Here is an 18,999-nt window from a genome sequence, read left to right as displayed (position 1 = left end):
GTTTTTCTTTGTCTGACTTACTTCATTTAACATAACAACCTCTAGGTTCTTCTTGTTGTTGCAAGTGGCAACATTTTATTCTTTTTTTATGGCTAGGTAATATTTCTATATGTAGAAATTCATTTATCCATGGACATTTGGGCTGCTTCCATATCTTGGCCATTGTAAATAATGCTGCAATAAACATAAGGGCGCATATATGTTTTCAAATTAACTAGATACTGTTTTTGAGGAGGAAAACTCAATATCGTAAGTATCTGTCAATTCCCCCCATGTTAGTTTATAAATTTAACTTGATCCCTTAAAAAATACCAATAGAATTTGGCTTTCAGAAATGGGCAGGTTTTTTAAAAAATGTTTTTAATGTTTATTTATTTTTGATAGAGAGAGACAGAGCATGAATGGGGGTGGGGGTCAGAGAGAAAGAGGGAGACGCAGAATCCGAAGCAGGCTCCGGGCTCTGAGCTGTCAGCACAGAGCCCGACTCGGGGCCAGAACTCACGAACCATGAGATCATTACCCGAGCCGAAGTCAGACGCTTAACTGACTGAGTCACCCAGGCGCCCCAAAACATGGATGTTCTAAACATGAAAAGAAAGAACAGGGCTCTTGGATACATTAACCTTAAAAACGAAAGTTATGGGGCGCCTGGGTGGCGCAGTCGGTTGAGCGTCCGACTTCAGCCAGGTCACGATCTCGCGGTCCGCGAGTTCGAGCCCCGCGTCGGGCTCTGGGCTGATGGCTCAGAGCCTGGAGCCTGTTTCCGATTCTGTGTCTCCCTCTCTCTCTGCCCCTCCCCCGTTCATGCTCTGTCTCTCTCTGTCCCAAAAATAAATAAACGTTGAAAAAAAAAATTAAAAAAAAAATAAAAAAAAATAAATAAAAACGAAAGTTATTTTAAACCAGCAAAAATGGGTTTATTCTGGAATCGAAGTGGAGAATTGCGATTTGACACAGCAATCTGCAGCAAACCACAGGCACGTCCAACAAAAGAGAGGAAAGAAATGTTATTTTATGGAGAAGAAGGAGGAAGTTGGAAGTGGTTGTTTTTTTTTTTTTAACGTTTATTTATTTACTTTGAGAGAGCGAGCGAGCACGTGCACGAGTGGGGGAGGGGCAGAGAGGGAGAGAGAGTGAATCCCAAGCAGGCTCCACACTGTCAGTGCAGAGCCCAATGCGGGGCTCAAACTCATGAACTGCGAGATCATGATCCGAGACGAAATCAAGAGTCAGAGGCTTAACAGACTGAGCCATCCAGGTGCCCTGGAAGGGGCTGTTTTGAATGAAAGTCCACTGGACAAAGGCAAGAGTTCAGGGTGATGAAGGCTTCTCATTGGCTGGGTTGCAGGAGTAGGGGTGCAATGCACATCTTTTCCCTGTTGGCGCCTGTAATTGAGGGTTCTTCCCTATTGGCCATTCTTTGTTGGGACCTGAAATTGACAATTCTTGTAATTGATGTTGAGTGATAAGGGTTCCCCTTCTGCCCTCTGGACTTTAGTGAAGTTTCCCTTTATTAATTATCACAGACATTAGGAATCAGGGCACTGACTCCCCTACACCTCGCCATCCAACTACTAGAAGATTGCGCCCTCGTTATTCCAGATGGCTGATATAACCATTTCCTCATAACCTGGCTTCCCGCACCACAGAGCATGCAAACACCTGCGCCCCTCATTTCCTGCCTTCCACCACTCACAGCGGTTTTCGTGCATGTGTGTTCATTTTATTTCTTGAGTGTGAGCTGCAGGCATTCTTGCTATATCCTATGCGGCTGTATTGTATGCAGATGGACTGACCAGCTGACTGAAGTGAAAGCCGAAGCCCTGGATGCTGTGTGCTCGGGAACCCTCGGAAGGCAAGGCCATTCTTTGTGCTAACCAGTCCTCGGGCCTCATACCGAAACCTGAAGAACCTGAGGGGCTGTGCAGACACGTTCTTGCTCTCTTGCCTTTCTCCACACAGGGCCCAAGATGCCTGGGGGTAGATGGGGGGATGAGCGTCACATCGGCGTGTGATTGTGGAAACAGACTAGAGCTGGGAAATGTATCATCTACGCGGCTGGGGTTTTGCACCATTTCTGGATGGTGTTTATATCTCTTCTAGTTTTGTGGTCTTGATGTCGATTTTCTTGTTGTTCTCCCTTACTACTGAGTAAAACCCTTAGAAACTTGTAGCTTTCTCCTAAGCATATCAAAATCAGTCGATCGATGAAGGGCGCCAAGTCTAGATGTTTACATCCATGTTTACATTTGCACCAGAGCTTAAAGAGGACAGTCCACCCTTAAGAGGCAGCATGGCAATCAGCAAAGTGAGTGACTCGGAGAGAATATACATGGGGTGCCTGGGGTGGCTCAGTTGGTTAAGTGTCCAAGGCTTGATTTCTCTCTTTTTCCTAAAATGTTTATTTATTTAATTTGAGGTGGGCAGGGGGAGATAGAGATAGCTCGCACATGCAGGGGGTGGGGCAGAAAGAGAGAATCCCAAGCAGGCTTCATGCTGTCAGCACAGAGCCCAACTTGGGGCTCAATCTCACAAACTGAGCCACCCAGGTGCCCCTTGATTTTGGCTCTGGTTATGATCTCACAGTGCAGAGCCTCCTTGGGATTCTTTCTCCCTCTCTCTCTGCCCCTCCCCTGGTCACGCATGTGTAATCTCTCTCTCTCTCTCTCAAAGTAAATAAACATTTAAAAAATGTCAGAGTGGGGGGGGGGGTAGATTTTCTTCCCAGAGGGAAAGTGTGGCATGTCTGAATTTCACTAAAGGGAGGAGGCAAGATTCTACTGCCTAGCGTATGTACTCCTAAACTCTTATATCACCTTCATTATGCCAGGAAAACCTCTGCAAATAGGTAGTTAATCGATAAACTGCTTTTGCTTGTTTACTTTTGCTTTGTTTTGTGCTGCTCGGGACTCATAAGCAACGTGAAAGGAAAAAGTAATTTACTTCTTCATTTTGGTAAAGACAGCCAAGCCATTCTCTCAATGCTAGGCTGCTTTTCCTGTGAGGTTGCTCATTTACTCGTGTGACACATATTAATTGAATTAATAAATTGAGTATCCACTGTCAGGCCCTGTGAGGCACTGGAAATATCACTGTGAGCAAAGAAAGACAAAAAGGTCATCTTCAGGGATGCTTACAGCCTGGTGGAGGGGAGACAATGGAATCCAATAAACAGCAGTGCATTTGAAACCTTCACTGGGATAATTGCTGTAAGAGTCTGGATCAGGAACAAGGGATCTCACACATCGGGGGGGAGAGCTGGGGTCAGAGAAGGCTTCCTTGAGGAAGTTACGATTGAGGGGAGCTGGGAAGGTTGAGAGGAGTTACTCTTGAGGGAATAGGGAAAGAACATTTCAGGAAGCGGGGACAGTCTTTGTTTTGAAAAGAACAAGGCCATCGGGAGATTCAGCGGGAGTTGCTTGAACGATGGCAAGGACGGTAGCTAATGATGCTTCAGGAGGAACAGGCAGCTCATCCAAGTCTGGAAGAAGGGATGGCGTTGAGGGGTTGGTAGGGAGGGTTGCTGTAGGGAGGAGACTCCTGGACCTTGATGGACGGCCACGCCCCAGAGGTGGGTGAACATGTGGGCGGAGGCAGAGGGCTACATGTTGGGCCTTGAAACCATGAAAGGTTGCAGCGAGGGGCACTGCACCCCGCCCCCCCACCCCAGCTCCCTGCACCCAGTATCTGAATGTAGGAAAGGATGAACACTCAAAGGCTAATCTCACATGCACACGAAACCATGGAACAACACTGTAATAAGAGAAAGTGTGTGTGGAAGCCCCGACCTTTGTATCTGGAGCTAAAGCACTTAGGTTCGAATCTTAGCTCTATCAACAGCTTTTCTGCCTCGGGCATCACTTCCCTGGGTTTCCGTTTCCCCACCAGTGAAGTAGGGATAACAGGGAAGATTTAAACTGGTTAAGGCTGGGCGCCTCAGTAGGTTAAGCATCCTGGCTCTTGGTTTTGGCTGAGGTCAGCCATCTCACAGTTCGTGAGTTCAAGCCCTGTGACCGGTTCTGTATTTGGCAGCACAGAGCCTGCTTGGAGTTCTCTCTCTTCCTCTCTCTCTGTCCCTCCCATGCATTCTCTCTCTGTCTCAAAATAAATAAACTCAAAAAAAAAAAAAAAGAAACTGGCTAAGGTATGTTAAGCGCTTACAAGTGTCCGTCACAAAGTGAGTGCCACATACACGTGGAGGGGGAGCGGGGGTTGGGAAATAGTTAGATGTGAGGCCCTCCTCCCATATCCTTGGATTCCCTAAGCCCCTGAGGGGCTGCAAGAGCCTACAGGAGCAAGAGAGGCTTCCAAAGTGGGCTGAATTTCCAGCCAAACTAGGAAGTGGTTGAGGTCTGACACCAGAAAACAAATGTCAAGGTAACGTTTTTTGCACCCAGGTTCTCAGGCCACTTCCGGTTCAGATCCACGGGCACACCCGTAGGCAGTTCTACTGCAGGAAGGCTAGTGCTGGTGGTCAGCCTGAATCAAAAGGAAGAAACCTGGGCGATTTTAAGGGCAATCGCACACGTGGAGCCACTTGGGACACCCTGCCCTAGAGACCCTCAAACTGTTTCCTTGGGACACCCAGGTAAAAATCTCAGGGGTCGCTGCCCGGAAACCCGACTAACCCATCTTTGGAAATTGCGTTTTCTAGTGTTTGAAGTGCTCTGTCCGGAAGCGGTGTGATCCGGCCGGAGGAAAGCAGGTAGTAATTCACGACACATCGGGGAAGCGCGCAAAGACGCGGCAAGACACCGCCCCCTGCTCCGCTCCGCGGTTGCTGGCGGACAGACAGGAGCGGGGGTGGCCCCCGCCGTTCGCGAGCGCGGCCAGGCTGGGTGTCCGGCAGGGGCCGCTGCAGCGGGGCAGGTGGCCGGCCCTCCCCGCGGCCTCCACGGCCCGCCCCCCGCGTCAGGGCCGCCGCCGCCGCCGCCGTTCCCGCCTCCGGCAGGTGCGTCTCCGCGCGGTCTGCGGGCTCGGCGGCCCGTCCTCCGCTCCCCGCCGGGGGTCCCAACCCAGCACCGACCGGAGCGGACTCGAAGCTCCCCCGGCCGGTGCGGGCCGGGGGGCGGTGCCGGCGGGCGCATGCGCGCTCCCCTCTTCCGGGGCCCACGACGGGTGGGAGGGCGAGGGGGAGGGGAGCAGAGCTCGCTTCTGCGGGAGGACCCCAGGAGGCTCCCCGGGCGGGGCCGCGGCCCGTGCGAAGCCCCGAGCCCGGTGGTGGCACAGCTCGCGGGCACCTGCCGCCCGAGAGACGAGGGAGGGGGCAGGAAGCGAGGTTCAAAGTCACTCGGCCGGATCAGGTGGGCCTGGAGGGCCCCTCTGTAGGGGGAGCCGCAGGGGGGCTCCGAGTGGAGCCAGTGTGGCCACTGCAGCAGCCCGGGTCGCCGATGATGGTGGCCTGGGCCAGACTGGGGTGTGAGATGTGAAAGGGAGAGGTCAGGTTCAAAGAGCCGATGCCTTAAGGCTTTGCGCGGAGAAGGTGTGGGGAAGGTTCTGGAGCTCAGGCGGGGCTGTGTGACGTGGGAGTGCCCGTTGGACATTGGAGGGGCGGATGGGAGACCCAGAGAGGTAGGAGGAAAATCTGGAAAGTGTGGTGCCTGGAAACCAGAAGAAGCAAATGTTTCCTGTAGAAGTGATCAAATGGGTCAGAGGCTGGACGTGGCCAAGTAGGAGGATCCGGACAACCATTGGGTTTAGCAAGGTGGATGGAGGTCACTGGTGGCCTTGACAAGAGCAATTGGTAGAGGGGTGAGGGAATAAGTGTGCTAGTGGGGCTGGTACATTGCACTTAACTCCTAGGGTTTCAGAAATTATTTGTGTCGGTTTTTGCGGTTCCTTTGCAATATACTTACGTATTTTAAATCAGTGTTTTTCTCTTGACTTCCTGATGGAGCCTTTCATTTATAGTATTTTTCAGCATTGAAAAATACACAGGGAACAGAGAGACGTTGTCCTTTTCTTCTAATTCAGTAGGTGATTTCAAAAGTCTGGTTAAACAGGGAACTGCCATTCACCCAGAGGAATGTCATTGTTTGGGGAACCAGTCCTGCACCCAGAAAGTTCCCAATGACTGTTTGATGAGTTAGTTTATTTTCTCCCCTGTGGTCTGTCTCCCACCCTGAAGATAAAAGGCAGAGTAATGGAGTTCTCCATTCTCCGACTCAGCACGGCCGGCCGTGGCCTGTGCTGCTTAGAGGAATTTGCTTTTACACTTGAACAGGGTCGTAAGCTTGTAGAAGGTAAACCACTCCGACCAGCCCCCCCCCCCCCCGAAAAGCAGATAAATGTTGGCACAGAAGATGTTTCCAATAAATACTTTGTGGGAGTATCTTGAAAATAGTCATGTGTTCTGAGCATTTCCAATCTTGGAAGTAAATTTCAGGTGGCACTGCTGTATTTAATCTCTAGTCTGCACATTCACTGAAAGATTTGCAGAACATCTTTTAAATTAACGGAAAACTTAGCAAAATGGTTCCTCCACTCATTAAAAACATCATGTGAGATGTTCACCAATAAAACAGGAAGCGGAGTGGGTTTTGTGAGACCAGAAATTATCTCACTGATTGACTACTTCAGATAGACAATGAAAAACTTGCATTCTGAGACGCCTGGATGGCTCAGTTGACTAAGCGTCCGACTCTTGATTTTGGCTCAGGTCATGATCTCATGGTTTGTGAGTTCGAGCCCCATGTCAGGTTCTGCGCTATCAGCTTCGGATACTCTCTCCCACTTTCTCTGTCCCTCGCCTGCTAGTTCTCTCCCTCTCTCTCTCTCTCAAAATAAACATTTAAAAAAAGGAAAACTTAGACTTTACTAATAAATTGATAAGTTAGTACGATAAAAGATTTGCAATACAAAGAATATAGATGTTTAGAAAGTATTTTAATTGTATTATAGTCCTTGAGTGTATGTATACATGCATGTGTGTGTGGGGGGGACATTTGGCATAATTCACATAAGAACTAAAGCTATCTTCCCAAGAAGTACTTGCTGATTGCATTTCCTGGGCAAAGAAAATAGAAACTAGTGATTTTTGGAAATATTGAAATATGATCAAGTAAAACTTTTTTCTACTTTGTGATGATTATTATTTGAGAGAGAGAGAGAGAGAGAGAGAGAGAGAGAATCCCAAGCAAGCTCCACGTTCCATGTGGAACTCAACCCGGGACTGGATCCCAGGACTCTGGGATCATGACCTGAGCAGAAATCAAGATTTTCCCCTTCCGACCCTCCCCTGCTCACTCGGGCTCTCTCTATTTCTCTCTCAAAATGAATAAATATTTTTTTTTAAGAAAAAATAGGGGGAAAAAAAAGATTTGTTTTCATTTCATAGCTATTTAGTAGAAGACTCATCATTGAGACCCTTGTGCAAAAGAGCTACAGACAAAGCAGTATTCCCAGCTGCTTTAGGTTGATGCCTCTGTTGCTTGGATCTTATTTCCTTAAATTCTTTACAATGCTTAATGACTTTTAACAATGTTTATTTATTTTGAGAAAGAGAGAGAATCCCAAGCAGGCTCCCCACGGTCAGCACAGAGCCCTCCCGACACAGGACCCCGTTCCACCAACCGTGAGATCGTGAAGCAAGCCGAAACCCACGGTTGGACGTTTAACCGACTAAGCCCCCCGGGCGCCTCAAATTCCTAGTGACTTTTTTTTTTTAATTTTTTTTTTCAACGTTTATTTATTTTTGGGACAGAGAGAGACAGAGCATGAACGGGGGAGGGGCAGAGAGAGAGGGAGACACAGAATCGAAACAGGCTCCAGGCTCTGAGCCATCTGCCCAGAGCCCGACGCGGGGCTCGAACTCACGGACCGCGAGATCGTGACCTGGCTGAAGTCGGACACTTAACCGACTGCGCCACCCAGGCGCCCCTCTTCCACGTTTTTAACGCAAATGCCAACGAGTACTGTGGTCCCGTAGTACTATGGTACCTCCTATCCCCTTTCTTTTACAAAACAGTATTTATATTCTGGAGACGTCTCTCCAGGTTAGAGAGGCTGTCTTGGGGCATCTGGTTGGGTCAGTCGGTAGAGCATCCAACTGTTGAACCCAGGTTGTGAATTCAAGCCCCACATTGGGTATAGTGCTTACGTTAAAAAAAAAAAAAAAAAAAAAGGTTAGAGACAATGTCTTTATTCTTTTTTTTTTTAACATGGGACATCTGCATACTGGACTGAGTTGTGGAATTAAATAGTCTGATTTGGCACTAACAGAGTTTTGAGCCTCATCTTCCAGACATTTATTTTTAACCTCTCCGAACATCCTCTGCTCCGCTGATACTGGCCCTCACTCTGGAGTCAGGGAGCTGTCTGCTTCTAAATACGGAATCAGCCAGCAAATCACCTGTGATCACTTGGTTCATTTGTGTGTTTTTTAAATTTTTTTAAATGTTTTAATTTATTTTTGAGACACAGAGAGACCGAGCATGAGCAGGGGAGGAGCAGAGAGAGAGAGGGAGACACAGAATCCGAAGCAGGCTCCAGGCTCCAAGCTGTCAGCACAGAGCCTGACGTGGAGCTCGAACTCACAGACTGTGAGATCATAACCTAAGCTGAAGTCGGACGTTCAGCCGACTGAGCCCCCCAGGCGCCTCCATTTGTTTTTTTAAAAAAAAATTATAGGAAACGACACATAACATTTAGCATCTTGGCCATTTTTAAGGGTACAGTTCAATAGTGTTAAGTAAGTACATTCACGTTTTTACATAACCAATCTCCAGAACTCTCTTTATCTTACAAAACTGAAACCCTATACCCATTACTTTTATTTTTAAACTATTTTATAGTTCACATACAGGAAAATGAACCCTTTTTTTGTGTAGTGTTCTGTGGGTTTTGACAGACAACAATCGTAACCGCCACCATAATCAACTTGTAGGACAATTCCATCACCCCCCAAAATCCCCTTGCGCCCCTTTGTGTATTCACTCCTCCCTGCTCAGGTGACCATGACATATTTTCTGTCCCCATAGTTTTGTTCCTTCCAAAATGTCATATTGGTAGAATCGTACGTACCTTCTTTTTTGTCAAGCTGCATGTTGTGACTGTGCCATTGTGTTTACTGAACTCATCCCCCATAGGTGGACAGTTAGGTTGTTTCCAGTCTCCTGCTGTTAGTCAAACTGAACTAAAGAACAACCCTACAGATTCATCATTTTGGATGTGGGCAAGTCTCACGGTTTTACAAATTTCCTCACTTGGGATTGCTAGGGCAAAGGGAAAAATGCACTTGTAATCTTTTTTTTTAATATTTTATCTTTTATTTTTTAAAATTTACATCCAAATTAGCATATAGTGCAATCATGATTTCAGGAGTAGATTCCTTAGTGCCCCTGACCCATTTAGCCCATACCCCCTCCTACACCCCCTCCAGTAACCCTCTTGGTTCTCCATATTTATGAGTCTCTTATGCTTTGTCCCCCTCCCTGTTTTTATGTTATTTTTGTTTCCCTTCCCTTATGTTCATCTGTTTTGTCTCTTAAAGTCCTCATGTGAGTGAAGTCATATGATTTTTGTCTTTCTCTGACTGACTGATTTCGCTTAGCATAATACCCTCCAGTTCCATCCATGTAGTTGCAAATGGCAAGATTTCATTCTTTCTGATTGCCGAGTAATACTCCATTGTATCTATATACCACATCTTCTTTATCCATTCATCCATTGGACATTCGGGCTCTTTCCATCCTTTGGCTGTTGTTGATAGTGCTGCTATAAACATCGGGGTGCATGTGTCCCTTCGAAACAGCACACCTGCATCCCGTGCAGAAATGCCTAGTAGTGCAATTGCTGGGTTGTAAGGTTTTAGTTTTTTGAGGAACCTCCAGACTGTTTTCCAGAGTGGCTGCACCAGCTTGCCTTCCCAGCGTCTGTAATCTTGATAGGTTGCCTTCCAAAGGGATTATGAAGTTTTGGTAAATGTGTTCTTTTTCTATTTTCTGGATCTACAGACTTTTTCATTCTGAGTCTGTCCAACAGTTTGGCCTCTAGATAGAAGTCAGCCCTGCCAACTACCCTTTTGATGTCATTGATCTAAATATTGTCTTTCTCTGTGTCTGTTTCCCTTTTATATGTTTCCTCAGGGATGGATAAGAATTTACTAACTGTGCTTTAAGTCACAAGTTCCTTTGACCTGATGTCATCTTGATCCCATTCGTTGTCATAGTATGTGTCTTCCCTGCCTCGTTCTGTTCTCAGAGTTTACCTTCTCGTAGAAACTGTCTTTTGACCCAAAGTTGAGAAGACACACCTTTTTCTTACCTTTTCATACTTTTTTTTTTTTTCAACGTTTATTTATTTTTGGGACAGAGAGAGACAGAGCATGAACGGGCGAGGGGCAGAGAGAGAGGGAGACACAGAATTGGAAACAGGCTCCAGGCTCTGAGCCATCAGCCCAGAGCCCGATGCGGGGCTTGAACTCACGGACCATGAAATCGTGACCTGGTTGAAGTCGGACACTTAACCGACTACGCCACCCAGGCGCCCCACCTTTTCATACGTTTTAAAAAGCAGAAGAACTTGTTTTATGAATGAATTCTCACATCTTACCCCTTCCCAAGCCTCTAGGGCGGCGGTTCTCAAACCTGAACATTCATCAGAATCACTTGGAGACAGACGGGGGCCCCACCTGCAAAGTTTCTGAATCAGTGGATCTGCGGTGGAGCCCCTGACTTTGCAATTTCTAGTAAGATCTCAGGTGCTGCTGCTGGTCTGGGGACCTGTCTTTGAGAACCACTGCTCCAGGGCACCTGGAACAGCTTGAAAACACAGACTGAAAACCGTTGCTTTAGAGGATACATTCCCCTCAAGATCTGTTACTAATGATTTTTGTCAAGGGCCTTCTTACTTTTATATACACGTGTAGAGATAGAAGTTGACTGTTTCTGTTTGTGTCTGTGTTTTTTTTCTGAAGCCCATCTCTGGAGTTAGGACTACAAAGAAAACCTGATGCAACCTCTTCAGATTGTCCCCTGTCGATTACTCCCCTGGCTGTATAGTGGACTGAAGTCTCCAGTCTCCACCAGAACCCGGATTTGCCCGACGATGGCTCGACCAAGTTCAAGTAGGTCTTTCTCAGCCTGCCACTCCTTCATCTCCGGTGGAATTTAAAGTACCTGAATGTTCCTACACTTTGAGGGGGTAATGTCTGTAGTGGAATGGGTGCTGGGCAAGATTTTGGAGAAAGCCACACTGCCCTCCTGCCCTCAGGCAAGCCCCCTGCAGGTCAGGATCTGGGATCATCTCTTAGTAGGTCAAGTGCAAGCCCATTGAAGACATTTTATTGCTTCTCCCAGAATGTTTGCATTCAAGCTTCTCACATAAGATTTGCATTTAAATTTTTTTTTAATGTTTATTTTTGAGAGAGAGGGGAGGGGAGAGGCAGAGAGAGGGAGAGAGACAGAGAGAATCCTAAGCAGGCTCCCAGCTGCCAGTGCAAAGCCCAACGTGGGGCTCAAACCCACAAACTGTGAGATCGTGACTTGAGCTGAAGTCATATGCTCAACTAACTGAGCCACCCGGGCGCCCTGATTTGTACTTTAAAATCCTCACCTCTCAGCAGGAGGGGAAAGCAGGAGACTGTCCTACAGGGTAATGTGGAGTAGATTTTCTACTTCAGAGATAGATTAAAAAAAAATTTTTTTTTTAATGTGTATTTTTGAGAGAGAGAGAGAGAGGGAGAGTGTGAGTGGGGGAGGGGCAGAGAGAGAGGGAGACACAGAATCCCAAGCAGGCTCCAGGCTCCCAGCTGTCGGCACAGAGCCTGATGCGGGGCTCAAACCCACGAACCATGAGATCATGACCTGAGCGGAAGTCGGACACTCAACCGACTCAGCCACCCAGGCACCCCTTGATAACGACTTTTTTTTAAGTTTACTTATTTATTTTGAGAGAGAGAGCAAGCTGGGGAGGGGCAGACAGAGAGAGAGAGAGAGAGAGAGAGAGAGAGAGAGAGGGAGAGAGTTACAGGCAGGCTCCGTGATGGCAGCACAGAGCCCGATGTGGGGCTCCATCTCATGAACTGTGAGATCATGGCCTGAGTTGAAATCAAGAGTTGGACGCTTAACCAAGTGAGCCACCCAGGCGCCCCGAGGTAGGATTTGTCTGCAGGGAGTATAGAGTCTAACAGATTTATATACTAAAAGGACCTTGGATGAGCCTGTTCAAGAGTGCTGAATCCAGGGTGGCATTGAAAGGCCAAGCTGACCTCTTTTTGCCTCATTTTCAACTTCTGGATTTTTCTAATCCTGCAAGTGTGCTCAGACATAACGGCCCCTGCTTCTGTTTGCCCACCCTCAGAAATAAAAAAAAAAAAGAAAAACCCAATCCCTTGGTGCTCCTGGCTGTGGAGAACAGGGCAGGCTGCTAGAGGCTGTAGTGAGACCCACGGTTGTGCCTGGCTTCTGCCCAGAGCGGGCTGTCTGGGTTTGGAAGTGCAAAGTGTCCTGCTGTGTTTTCCTATGGTAGTTAGGAAATGTTCTTTTCTTGTCTTCTTTTCTTTTTTCTTTTCTCTTCTTCTTTTTTCTTCTTTTCTTTTCTTTTCTTTTCTTTTTTCTTTTCTTTTCTCCTCCTCCTCTTTCTTCTTTTAGGATTTCGCACCACATTAACAGTATTATATCTTACATCCTGTTTTCCAAGAACCAAACCTAAGTTGCCCTTTTAGTTTCTAGACATTGCTTTTAAAGTGGGACCTTTTAAAAAATTTTTTTTTTTTTCAATGTTTTTATTTATTTTTGGGACAGAGAGAGACAGAGCATGAACGGGGGAGGGGCAGAGAGAGAGGGAGACACAGAATCGGAAGCAGGCTCCAGGCTCCGAGCCATCCGCCCAGAGCCCGACGCGGGGCTCGAACTCACGGACCGCGAGATCGTGACCTGGCTGAAGTCGGACGCTTAACCGACTGCGCCACCCAGGCGCCCCTAAAGTGGGACCTTTTAAAGGAGTCACTTGGACCTGGGATCTTTTCATCAGTGGGATGACAAGAGTTTACATTTCAGGTGAAAAAGACTCTTAGGGCTGGGGAAAGTTTTATGGGCGAACTTTGAAGTCCTTGAGGATCTTTGTAGGGTTTGAACCCAGGAGTCGCACAAATGGCCCCGAGTAAAATACTTGCCCGTTTTCTTATGAAGCGTCTTGTTCTTTCAGGGGATTAGATCAGACTGCAAACCCGAATCTACCCAGACGGGGTTCCTTTTCTCCTGGTTGGTCAGCTTTAGTGGGCTTCATTTCTCACGGTGGTCTATCTCCGAAAGGGACGTGAGCGTGGGCTGAGCTTTGGTGTGGTTGGCAAGTGGTCGGGCTGGTTATACCCCAGGAACAGTGTGCCAGCACCATGTTCAGTCCTTTGAGCTTTGTGCTGCCAGAAATGTGGTCCCGGAGAAGCTTCAGGAATGTGGTAGGAGAGGGAGTAGTGAGCCTCTGCGTCTTTGCTTCTGAGAGTCTGTTTTCACTCCCTGTGCATTCTTACCAGCAGCCGGAGAGGAAGGGACGGGGAGGGCAGGTTGGGTCTTTATTGAGATTCTCACCCTGGGCCAGGCGTGGAGGTGACTCTGGGCTTGGAAGGGAGGCGTCGTGGATGTATGAGAAACCAGCAGGATCTGTCTTCCCAGCCTGGGGCACAGAATGAAGTCACATTCCTTTCATGTCTAAGTTCATTGTCTCTCCGCCCCCATCCTGCTATCCTTTCTCCCATCCTCCTGTCATGGGCGCCATCTCTCAGGGGATGCTCATCCCGTCCAGGGGTCAACCTTGGTCACCACTGCCTCCAGCAGGAGACCAGAAAACCTTCTGTCTGCATCCGCTGAAGAACTCGTCTGCTCTTTTGCGAGAATCTGCAGAGCAGGAGCCCAGGTTAGCCACTCCCAGAAGACGTCAGTGTCAAGGGGCCACAAGCAGTGTTGGTCTGGCTTTTGCCTCTCCAGCGGGAGGGCGAGGGCAGAAGGGGGAGTTTCTCTTCTCCTGACAGCTTGTGCTCAGCTCTGCACCGCTTGGGCCCGGCCTCTGGGGGCCCCAGCACCACTCAATGGCGTCACCAAGTCATTCTTAACCAGGGACGAGGACATTATTGCAAGGGCGGACTCTCCCTTGTGGTCCACACACGGTGCTTGGTGCGGAGCCTGGGGCGTGGCGCGCCCTCACTGAAGGACGGTTGCTGCTGCCTCTGTTGGTCAGAGCTGGAGAGGGAGAAGGCCTGGAGGTACAGAACAAGGCCCCCCATCCCAGACAGCGAGCCAGCTGTAGTCTGTGACCTGCTCTCCGGTTATGCTCCGGGTTCACCTGCTTTTTGTGACCCCAAGTCCCTGGTGATGTCTTGCTGAAAGATCCAACTGTTGCTCGAGTTGTAAAGAACGTTGTCCAGGTTTGGAGCTGAGCATCTGTTCACAGGGGAGGGAGCCTCACCCTCAGCTTGTAATGATGCCGAGGGGACGCTGCAATTAGCAAGATCCCCAAAGGGAAGGGGATTTGGGGAGGAAGGGGTCCAGTGGGCCTGAGGTGAACCCTCCTACACTAGCTTGTTTTTACTGTTAGGAAGGAGGATGCGTCCCATCCATTAGCTGCTAAAAACCCCTGCGAGAGCCTGCTCTGGGGAAGGCAGTACTGTGCACGTCAAACAGCTAGGGCCGCAGAGGCCACTTGTTTGCATCGGATCTCACAGGTGGATGGATGGGAGGCAGAGCTGAGATCGGAAGCCAGTGTCATGTGCCTGAAGCCCCTACTTTTTTTTTCCTTAAGTTTATCTACTTGGAGAGAGAGAGAGCATGCCTGTGGGCGAGGGGCAGAGAGAGAGAGGAGAGAGAGAATCCGAGCAGACAATGCAGAGCCTGATGCAGGGCTGGAACCCACGAACCCGTGAGATCCTGCCCTGAACCAAAATCAAGAGTTGGACGCTCAACCGGCTGAGCCACCCAGGCTCCTGTTCCTGCTTCTTTCTTTTTTTTTTTTTTTTAATTTTCTTTTTCCAACGTTTGTTTATTTTGGGGACAGAGAGAGACAGAGCATGAACGGGCGAGGGGAAGAGAGAGAGGGAGACACAGAATCGGAAACAGGCTCCAGGCTCTGAGCCATCAGCCCAGAGCCCGACGTGGGGCTCGAACTCACGGACCGCGAGATCGTGACCTAGCTGAAGTCGGACGCTTAACCGACTGCGCCACCCAGGCGCCCCAGCCTGCTTCTTTCTTAAGACGCTATACGGTCTCACATCAGGCCACACGGGTGGCATCTTCGTGGCATCGGAATGATTTTTATTTGGGTGTCCTAAAATATAATTTCACGCAAGGTCAAGTCAAAATATGAACGATTGATACAGAATATAAATGTCCAAACGGTACGGTGGATTTATAAAGATTTTATGCTCTCTTTAGGTATGGCTGATTTTCGGAAGTTCTTTGCAAAAGCAAAGCACATAGTCATCATTTCGGGGGCTGGTGTTAGTGCTGAGAGTGGGGTTCCGACCTTCAGAGGAGCTGGGGGCTATTGGAGAACATGGCAAGCTCAGGTGAGTGATGTTTCCAGAATACCGAGAGGTTCTACTGAAGGAAGCACAGTTTGACTCAGAGCCTGATGCCTGGCCCAGAGGGAAAAAAGATTCGAAATTGACCATGACTCTTGTCCTTATTCGTTTTGGCCTCAACACAAAGTCTGTGTGATTAGGGTCTCAGGCATAAGCAAAGCAGCCACTTTCCTTACTTTCTAGATATGTACAGATCGCATTTATTCGTGTAACAATTTCGATTTCTTCTCTAACTTAAAGTGGAGTCAGAAAAGTCGTGCTAAGCATAGCTCATTACTTTTCTATAGATCTTGAAATTAAGTATTAACACAGTTCTTAAGTGTATTTATTTATTTTGAGAGAGACAGAGGCAGCACGAGTGGGGGAGGGGCAAGGAAAGAAGGGGAGAGAGAGAATCCAAAGCAGGCTCCGCACTGTCAGTTCATAACCCGACATGGGGCTGGAACTCACAAGCCGTGAGATCATGACTTGAGCTGAAACCAAGAGTCAGATGCTTAACTGACTGAGCCACCGAGGCACCCCAAGTATTACAAATTTTTAAAGTTCCTGTGAACTTTCATGTTTGAAACCAAAGTTGCAGTTTTGAAGGCTTAGGGCTCGACATTTAAAAACTTTATACGGGGGCGACTGGGTGGCTCAGTCGGTTAAGCGTCCGACTTCAGCTCAGGTCACGATCTCGTGGTCCGTGAGTTCGAGCCCTGTGTTGGCCTCTGGGCTGATGGCTCGGAGCCTGGAGCCTGCTTCCGATTCTGTGTCTCCCTCTCTCTCTGCCCCTCCACCGTTCATGCTCTGTCTCTCTCTGTCCCAAAAATAAATAAACGTTGAAAAAAAAATTTATAAAAAAAAAATAAAATAAAATAAAAACAGACTTGTATTATGGTATAATATACAGATGACCCTCAAACCACACAGATTTGAATTGTGCAGATCCACCTACGTGCAGATTTTTTTTATACATAGTGTAAAACTTTTTAGAGATTTGCGACAGTTTGAAAAAACTCTCACATGAGCCCCGAAATTTCTAGAAATTTCTAAAAATCAAAGACAAAGTTAGGCATGTCGTGAATGCATAAAATACATGTGGGTTCTAGTCTGTCTTTTATCATTTACTACCATGCAAATTTATTGCAAAAAGTTAAATTTGCCAGAACTTAGGCACGCAAATGCAGAGCCTGTATGGTGCCATTCGTAGTCTAGAGCAACGTAAACACATGTGAAGATACAGTGTTAAATCATAACTACGTAAAACTAACTGCAGTGCACACGATACCTCTGTAGTGATTTCGTAGCCACCTCCTGTGGCTGCTGCCGTGAGCTCACGTGTTGCGAGTATCTGCTTAAAATATGGTGTGACATAGGATGTCTGGGTGGCCCAGTTGGTTAAGTGATCAACTCTTGATTTTGGCTCCGGTCACGATCTCACAGTTTGTGGATTTGAGCCCCCTGTTGGGCTCTGCACCGACGGCACGGAGCCTGCTTGGGACTCACTCTCTCTCTCTCTCTCTCTCTCTCTCTCTCTCTCTGCCCCTCCCCCACTCATGCTCTGTCTCTCCTGTATCAAAAGTAAATAAAACATTAAAAAATTTTTAAAGAAAAGAAAAAATAAATCATGAAGCCATTGCTGTAGCTATACCAGCAGACGCAAAAACCTTGCACTTTGGATGAAATATGTTTGTATCTTGTATTGAAAATGCAGCTTTAGGGCGCCTGGGTGGCTCAGTCAGTTAAGCCTCTGACTCTTGATCTCAGCTAGGTCATGATCTCACAGTTTGTGGGTTTGAGCCCCGCCATCGGGCTCCACGCTGACAGTGCGAAGCCTGCTTCGGATTCTCTCTCTCTCTCCCCCTCTCTCTGCCCCTCACCCGCTCGTGCTTGCTCGCTCTCAAAAATAAATACATAAACATTAAAAAAAAAAAAAAAGAAAACGCAGCTTCTATACGGTTTCAGGATTGCCGTAAGAAAGGCATACCTGTGGACTAAGCTGATTCGGGAGAAAGTGACATCATTCTATGACAACTTAGAGCACAAAGAAAGCAAAGGACCTAAAGCTGGAGACTTTAGTGCAGGAGATGGTTTGATAACCTCAGAAAGAGGTTTGGCTTTAAAAAATGCCAAGGTCGGGGTGCCTGGGTGGCTCGGTTGAGCGTCCACCTTGGGCCTATGTCATGATCTCAGGGTTCGTGAGTTCGAGCCCTGCGTCAGGCTCTGTGCTGACAGCTCAGAGACTGGAGCCTGCTTTGGATTCTGTCTCCCTCTCTCTCTGCCCCTCCCCGCTCACATTCTGTCTCTCTCTCAAAAATAAATGAACGGAAGCAGCTTCTGTCAACCAAGAGGCAGCAGACAAGTTCCCAGATGCCGTTAAGAGAATCATTGAGGAGAAAGGATGTCTGCCCAAACAGGTTTTTAACATAGATGAAAGTGCCCTATTCTAGGGGAAAAAATGCTACAAAAAACATTTACTAGTAGGAAAGAGAAGTGATCGCCAGGATTTAAGGCCAGAAGGGATAAGCTAACTCTATGGTTTTGTACAAACGCAGTCGGGTTTCTGATCAGACAGCCCTTCTCTAGAGAGCCGCTAACCCCCAAGTTCTGAAGGGAGAATATAAATATTCTCTTGTCTTTATCTTGTACAAGAAGAAGGCCTGGACACCAAGAATCCTTTTTCTGGGTGGGTCCCTGATGAAGTATCTTTGATTTCAGACGGTACCCCATCCCAGAACCCTGTGAGTTCAACACCGAAGGCTTCAAACTGATCTCCTCACCTCCAAACACAGCGTCTCTAATTTAGCCTCTAGATCAGGGGTCAGAAGGACCTTTAATGCTCACTACACACGGTGTCCTATGGAAAGGATTGTCAACGCTGTGGAAGGGAACCCCAACAGAGAGCGTCACAGAAGTCTGGAAGGATTTCACCAGTGAAGGTGCCATCGTCGTTACAGAAAAAAGCCGCGAGAGCCACCAAGCCCGAAACAATAAATTCCTGTTGGAGAAAAGTCCAGACGTTGTGTGTGACTTCTTGGGATTTATCACGCAGCCCCTCGGGGAAACCATGAGAAAGATTATGGGTCTGGCAAAAATGGCGGAGGGGCGGGAGGGAGATAAAGGGTTTTAAGATCTGGATCTTGGAGAAATTCGAGCGCTAACAGACACACGCCAGAGGCACCCACAGGAGTCGACGTGATGGAGATGAGAGCCTTGGAACCAGTGCCAGACAGTGAGGAAGAAGATGCAAAAGGAGCACAGGAGACAAACTGATGTTAGACAGTCTGGCAAAAGCGTTCTGATGATTCAAGACTGCTTTTTAAAAAATTGCTTTAAGTTTATTTGTTTTGAGAGAGAGAAAGAGAGAGAACACAACTTGGCGAGGGGCGGAGAGAGGGAGAGGGAGGATCCCAAGCAGGCTCAGCGCCATCAGCATCGAGCCGGATGTGGGACTTGAACTCACCAACCATGAGACCATGACCTGAGCTGAGATCACGAGTTGGACG

General features: G+C 47.8%; 1 protein-coding gene and 1 long non-coding RNA gene across 8 annotated transcripts in view; one reads left to right on the top strand and one right to left on the bottom strand.

Moving 5' to 3' along the window:
- Positions 1-4,463: 4,463 nt before the first annotated feature.
- Positions 4,464-18,999, top strand: part of SIRT5 (sirtuin 5) — a 39,181-nt gene continuing 24,645 nt past the window's right edge. Inside the window, exons 1-3 of one of the 7 annotated variants that reach the window (XM_040460679.1) lie at positions 4,464-4,588; positions 10,916-11,065; positions 15,363-15,496. In XM_040460679.1, coding sequence (XP_040316613.1) covers positions 10,951-11,065; positions 15,363-15,496 — 249 coding nt within the window. In that variant the 5' untranslated portion in view covers positions 4,464-4,588; positions 10,916-10,950. Of the gene's footprint in view, positions 4,589-4,870; positions 4,952-5,120; positions 5,304-10,111; positions 10,168-10,573; positions 10,688-10,915; positions 11,066-15,362; positions 15,497-18,999 lie in introns of those variants that run through there. The other 6 variants (XM_040460676.1, XM_040460680.1, XM_040460681.1 and 3 more) reach the window with 6 other exon arrangements.
- LOC121020595 (uncharacterized) lies at positions 7,833-10,624 on the bottom strand. The gene is made up of 3 exons (XR_005786216.1): positions 10,492-10,624; positions 10,104-10,263; positions 7,833-7,880 (listed from the first exon to the last, which is right to left on the bottom strand). It is a non-coding gene; the product is annotated as an uncharacterized LOC121020595 (long non-coding RNA).

The sequence above is a fragment of the Herpailurus yagouaroundi genome, unplaced genomic scaffold, assembly GCF_014898765.1.
Source record: "Herpailurus yagouaroundi ecotype Mexico unplaced genomic scaffold, PumYag 250, whole genome shotgun sequence".
Taxonomy (NCBI): Eukaryota; Metazoa; Chordata; class Mammalia; order Carnivora; family Felidae; genus Herpailurus; species Herpailurus yagouaroundi.
This window is presented reverse-complemented; position numbering and strand designations above follow the sequence as displayed.